This window comes from Schistosoma haematobium, chromosome 4, assembly GCF_000699445.3.
Source record: "Schistosoma haematobium chromosome 4, whole genome shotgun sequence".
Taxonomy (NCBI): domain Eukaryota; kingdom Metazoa; phylum Platyhelminthes; class Trematoda; order Strigeidida; family Schistosomatidae; genus Schistosoma; species Schistosoma haematobium.
Genome location: NC_067199.1, coordinates 26,852,338 through 26,859,056, shown reverse-complemented (window position 1 = coordinate 26,859,056; position 6,719 = coordinate 26,852,338). Strand labels below are relative to the sequence as shown.

The 6,719-nt window shown below is 36.3% G+C and overlaps 1 protein-coding gene across 1 annotated transcript; it reads right to left on the bottom strand.

Annotated features, from left to right (window-relative positions):
* Positions 1 to 1,949: 1,949 nt before the first annotated feature.
* Positions 1,950 to 3,356, bottom strand: MS3_00000449 (uncharacterized protein). The gene is made up of 3 exons (XM_051208214.1): positions 2,969 to 3,356; positions 2,494 to 2,938; positions 1,950 to 2,466 (listed from the first exon to the last, which is right to left on the bottom strand). The coding sequence occupies exons 2-3, from the start codon at positions 2,696 to 2,698 to the stop codon at positions 2,285 to 2,287; spliced, it is 387 nt and encodes a 128-aa protein (XP_051066651.1). The 5' UTR covers positions 2,699 to 2,938; positions 2,969 to 3,356; the 3' UTR covers positions 1,950 to 2,284.
* Positions 3,357 to 6,719: the final 3,363 nt, after the last annotated feature.

Sequence of the window (6,719 nt, the reverse complement as noted above, 5' to 3'; positions counted from 1 at the left end):
TTGGAAGGTAGTTTTTATTTCAATTTATAAGCAGTTTGACGTATTTCGTGCTTACCACCTAAGTAAATATGTAGTTGTCGTAATATGGTTATTTTTAACAATACAAAGTCAAACAAGTCAAATCACCATTTTTCTAGTCAAAAATAGATTACGGATTGAGTTTACATGAAAATAAGCCGTAAAAAGCATTATATATGGTTCACCTCCTTGATTATGGTGACGGCAAACATAGATGTTCGTAGTCGTTTATAAAATGTAATCAGAAAGAAGTAAGCGTTAAACTAACTATGAATATTATATAAATTGTTTGTATTTAGCCATACAAGGTTATTTGGACTATAGGTAGCATTGTTTTGTACTGAAGTGACATATTATTGTGTAACGTATCAGTATAAAATTATGTAACAATTGACGTTGATAGTCTTTTTTATCGGCCTTCTGAACGTATACAAGAACAGTGTATAACACCACATTAAATAGGCACAACATCTTCATAAGTAAAACGATGGGTGTCTCTTCTGAGCATGGTGACAAAACCATGTCGTACTTAATACTGATTTATGATGTGTATGTTATAGGGTTGACGAATAATTTTCTGTAAACGAAATGCACAATCGCAGACCCAAATGTGAACAAAGTTATGATGCATGTTGTCGAGTAATATCTAAATGGTACTTACCAATTTCTCTTGCTAATACCAGATGTATAGACGAAATACTACAAAGGTTAGACACTGAATAAATTCTCAGTGCTTGTTACGACACAGACTTGAATAGAAAACAACTATTAATGAGTTAATTCATGAATTCCTACTGCATTACAGACTGACTCGTCCGAAGTAATTCATGCACATAACGTGACGAAAAGTGAATGAGCAATGGAAGCAGAATCACAAGTTCCTTGTATTCATATCTCCTTTATGCCACATTAATTAATTACATTTTCTTTATGTCAGACCACGCTTCTATGTTGTGACGAAACTAATTTCAGCAATTTTTAAATAATACTGATTTGTGTGTTGTAAAGATTACCTATTAATTTTTATTAAAGGAAATAGAAATCGCTAATGATTAGCGCTGTCTGCAAATAAGAGACTTATAGGTACATTCTGTAACCTGCTATTTGATTGACTTATTGAATGTGATACTGATAACTATGTCTAATTCTTTATTTCACGACTGATTTGTTTGTTTTTCAGAATTGTATGAATCCAATAAAGTCGTCAAAGCTTTGTGATGATGTTTACACCGGTCTACAACTTATAGAATTTGTGATTATAGAAGACCATGTTAAAAACCGGTTTACAAGTTCACGTTAACTGTGTTCCGTATTGCCTAGTGACATTTTTATTCAACTAATGAATTAGTGAAATATAAATATAGCAACTACACTCAGTGTCTTACTTTATAAACCGTGTCCGTATTTATTAATAGTCGATATGACGCTAGAACAAATATAGATAGAGAATAATAGGAACTCCTTAAACTGCACGTATATATATATATATATGTATATATATATAGTCATTATTGATAACCTACGTCATTTCAATTATTCATATCCAGGTATGTCAACTGCTTCCCACATCACTGTTAAATCCTAATGCATATTTAGTTATAATGAATGCATACCACTGTTAATCAACATTTCTCCTGGTTTCATTTTAATTCATAAGCGGAACTAATCACATGAAATTAAAATCTACTTAACTACTGATACGATTTTAATGATAAACGTAATCCGACGAAGGTGAATGTGATATGTGGGTGCCTAATCTGCACGACTGTACGTGGATGTAGGGTTTCTTAATCATTCTTAATTATTACAAACAGTTACACCTGAACATCATTGCTATTCATTCCCATGAAAGTAGGAATAAGATGAAAATTAAAATTATGAAAGTTTATTGAGTAATCATTGCTGCTAAAGCAGAAAATCAAGTTTACAAGTTGGTATTAAGAATTCTTAAGTAATAATTGTCCACTTTCTTCTCAACTTCCGTTGCGAAACGTTCACCATACTTCTCAATGATGCGATGCTTATGGATTCTTTGGCTTCGTTGAATACTTATATACACTTCACTCCGTCGTGGTAATGCAGTTAATGTATAATTTTGGGAGTTCTGGGTATTATCTCTTTGAATTGATCTAAAATCCATATCACATCGGCACGCTTTTCCCTTCGAGTCCACGCAAACATTACAGTTTGACCTCGACCGCAATTATCCGTCACCACTAACTGGAATAACGAATATCTACATAGTAAAATACAACGATAAACATATTCACTTTTTATTATTAGTATTATACGTAGAATCAATGCACAAAACTTCTGGATATTTCCTGTACAGTTGTATTTGGTTATAACTACTGGAACATATTCTAGTGGCATATCCATTTTCTAAATGTCCCCTCACTTCGCCTTTCTGTCTAAGCCTATCCATTACCTGGTTCCGAGTAAAACAACCTGAAATATATATTCATATACACTTACCAGTGGAGAGTGTAGCTTTCATACCTTTGACATTGGCAGCAGTTACTTGCTTACCAGTTCTCTCCTTAATACTTTCTATAACTTCATCTGCTGACTCACAGTGAAGTATTACGGGCTTCAAGTTCTCTTTTTCTTCTGACGATAATCTCCTTGTCCATGGATCACATACCATCCATGAACTACTACATGGATGATTGTGGAGCATGTTGTAGGATTTGATGACATATCCTTGCTCCTGTAGTCTTACACGGAATTTAGATTGACAATTACGGAATTTAGACCTTCAACATAAGATATTAGTTAAAGATCTTACGATTTTTGCCTCACTTTCAAACCTTCCGATTTCCGTTTATGACCTAACGTACAATTAAACGATACAAACAGGTATTTGAACCTGACATCCTTCAGCAATCTGCTTTGTGTGGATGTAACGAGCATAAGTAGTCTGAGAAGCAATAAAATTATAATTCCATACTTTTTGGAACTCTTTTAAGGCGCTTTCAAAATCATCCCACAACATGAAATGCTTGTTCAGTATCATACTTCGAAAGGCATCGGTTAGGTCGACTGAAATGTCACTTGAGCATGAAGCACTAAAAACAGACATGACTAGTTATTAAAAAGTTATTCCTTGCAACAATAATAACCCAAGGAAATACTACAATTACTTAGGATTTACCTGTGACTTGACATTTCGTTGAGCTTTACTACAGTTGTTGGGATCACAGATCAAATTACAAAGCAACAACAGAGCCAAAGTGTACACTACAAAACAGAGAACGCTAAATTAATGGTTTTGGTATTTCTTTCATGCTTTTTTATGTAGCATAAGATGACTTATATATGAAAAAACTTGATACTCATGCAATCCAACCAACCCACGGCAATTGAAATACGGAATGACCGCCTCTAGTCAAGCCGTTCAAGGTCGTTGAAACGAAAGGGCGGGTACATTTCAAAAGGACCTAACGTTTAAACCTGATGGCATGGCTCGGCCTCGCAGATGTGGTCTTATGTAACGTTATTTTTACCCATATCGAATATAATGTTCTGTCTCTAATCTAAATGTGTTCCTCATATTTTGATGATTGTTACAACGCTAGGAATCAGAGTAGAAAATGATGTGACTTCCACGTGAGATCTTATAGATTAGGCAGTTACATCATAACAAATCTACAATTTTAGAATCGGGTCTATTATTGGAGCAGTACTAATATCAAAGTAGACCTTAATTCCACAGATATATAGATAGACAGTCAAACAAAGGGGCTAGTAAGAGGATCCACATGTAAGACACTCGAATTAGTCAAACAACTGAATGCAACTTAACCAATACAGCTGAACTAATGGATTGGACTGTCACATGCTCAGTTGGCCAACGAGGTCCAAGATGAATTTACAATTGTTTTTATTGAACATGTTTGTGTCAAGCATCGTGGTAGTTAATGTAAACGTACTAGTAATTGGCCAGAATAATTGTCACTTCTCTCATGGATTTACTTTAGCTAGACGGAAATACCAAATTTCCTTCGACAACATTTTTTCTATCCAGTACTCCCGAAACATAACACATGGGATTACAAAGTACTGTATTTCCACTGAGCCCTGGCGCAACAATAAACACATTGACAGTGAGTTGTTCAGTTACTGGTCAGTGAAACTAGATGGCAGTAGGTTTTTTCGTATATGTTTTCGCATCCTGCGACAATGTGGTCTTTAATAGTTACCAAGAGAACTACCGCTAACTGGCGCACTTGATTTCGATGCGACTATACAAGGGTCCAGTACTCGATAGGTTATCATCGCTAATGGATGTACATCATACTAAAGAGCTGTCAGTAAAACAAAATCTCCATAAGCTTCTCCATTGAATTCAGATATAATGGACGATGTGTCGAGAAATGAAACAATACGGTGCAGTAGTATCTAATTATTTGTAGATCTAAAAATATTCAGTAAAACCTAAGTTTAGGAATGTAACAGAGCGACGATAGGAAGGAGAAAAGTCGAGAACAGCTTAATTCTATAGCGTGCTAAATGAGTTTTAAATATTTTATTTTCGACAACCAACTAAAGTTATATTTATAACTTTTCAGAGGGAATTTTGGACGTCAATCGCCGAAAAATATCACAAAATATGAACAAAAATCCGCTCCACCGTATGTTGAAAGTTTGATAATAAAACGCTCCTGATACTGCTTAAAATTCGTGATAAGGCTGATAGTTTTCATCCATGACATGTCTCTGCGGGAACACTGAACATCGTGAGAGGAGTTATGGTAGGTGTATTACTGTGGTCTTTGTATTTCTTAAACATAATTGCCATCCTGTTCACACTGTGGCGCTGATTTTGTGGTCAGGTTACATACTGGGTACGTGGTGTAACAGATTTGTCTCAGTCATGGTCATTGTTTATTGAACATCTTCGGTTGGTTTACAAGCTTACTTATCGCTCTGAGCTATTACACAACTAGTTCGATTACGGCAGTCATATATTTTATTAGAATACTGGTACATAAGCACAGATAGAATATATACAAAATAAATCAAAAACGGGGGATGACATTATGTCGATAAGCAATGTGGCAGATCAACCAACTCATGTGCGCAAAATCACGGATGACCAATCAGTATTTCTAAGTCAAAGATCAGTACAATCGATAAAACAATATGTGGGACATTCACGAAGTCATCAAACGATGGCATAGGGGATGTAAATGAACAAAAACTACCAGTGAAGATGTAATAAAGGTAGATGGTAAGTGATTTGGCGGAAATAACCCCTGTGGATTGAATCATGAAATATTCATGGACATTACTCCCTAAAAATATGCAAGCGACATATAAGCATGTAATAAATAACTTATTTGGGTGAACGTGACACTACACACGGACCATTATTATTAACCATACACCCTTATGGCCTGTGAAGACAGTTTAACTACTGAAAGTCAATCACCGCTATTGAATGTCATATCCTTGCAGTTAGTCTCGCTGAAGGTAAGCTTAATCCCCTGTAATACAAGAAGCCTAGAAACACGTCCTAATCCCCTATAGAAACACAGGCAACATTCGGTGTTAAGTAAACAGTTTAGTGAATTCATATCCCGAACACAACAGTAACATCTCTCAAACCATAGTGACTGTAAGTCGCTTTACTCTAGTGACAGTTGTAGTTTTCTAATTTTTGTTATCCGTTTGTTGAACGTTTCATTGTTTTGCCCACCATCATACTGTTGAAAATGGTAGTTAAAAGTCTACAGCGTGTTTGACCATTACATCTTTTCTCCACTGAAAACAGCACACAGTGTGGCAGCTGTGAGAGAGGGTACCATAAAATACGTACCAGTCTATCACCGACAGAATATGAACTTTGCTACAGATGAAGTTACCCAGAGAATGGTACGTCTGTATCAGAGGTGGTGGATTTGTTAATCACAGCATAGAAGGTACAACACCACATATTAGTGGTTACTTCCGCGTACAGTGTAGTATATCAGGGGAATACCATAATGGCACATATGATGTAGCTAATTGTACGACCAAATCCAGACAGGTATTGATGACTATAGGAAGAGGATGTCAAAGTTAAAATTATCTTACTGAGAACTTTTCATAAGTCACACATGTGCGCGTAGAGTGGGGCTGACTATTGTCACAGCTCTGGGGATTTTAGCAAGCGGCACGTCAATTGGTTAGATTTTAAAACTTAAGGTAGGTGTTCTGATGATAATCTAATATTAAGTAGTATTTAGTGAACATTTGTACAGTGTATCATAAGGCCCACGCACTTAGATTTAGAACCACCGCCGTTGGACATAACTCCCCCTGTAGCTCTTCTAGAATTACTGCTAGTCCCAAACCCGGGTAAAGGAGGAGGGTTGGACATGGGGTTGACAGCCCCAGCCCATGGAAAACCAACTCTCTAAAAAACCGCTTACCAGAAAAATAATTCAAACCACTTAAACTCTGCCCTGGGAGTTAGAAGGTCTTCATTTAGAAGAACTATGACGCCTCATGATGAAAGCCGAGTTCCTTCGAGAGCCATGAGGCCGATGCCCCTTCTAACAACTAGAGCAAAATGTTTTATAAGTACATGGAACGTCCGAACAATGTGGGAGACCGGAAAGACTAGTCAAACAGCAACAGAAATGAGGAGATACAACTTGGCAGTACTGGGAATCAGCGAAACCCATTAAGACGCAAGCAGGACAACAAAGGCTAAA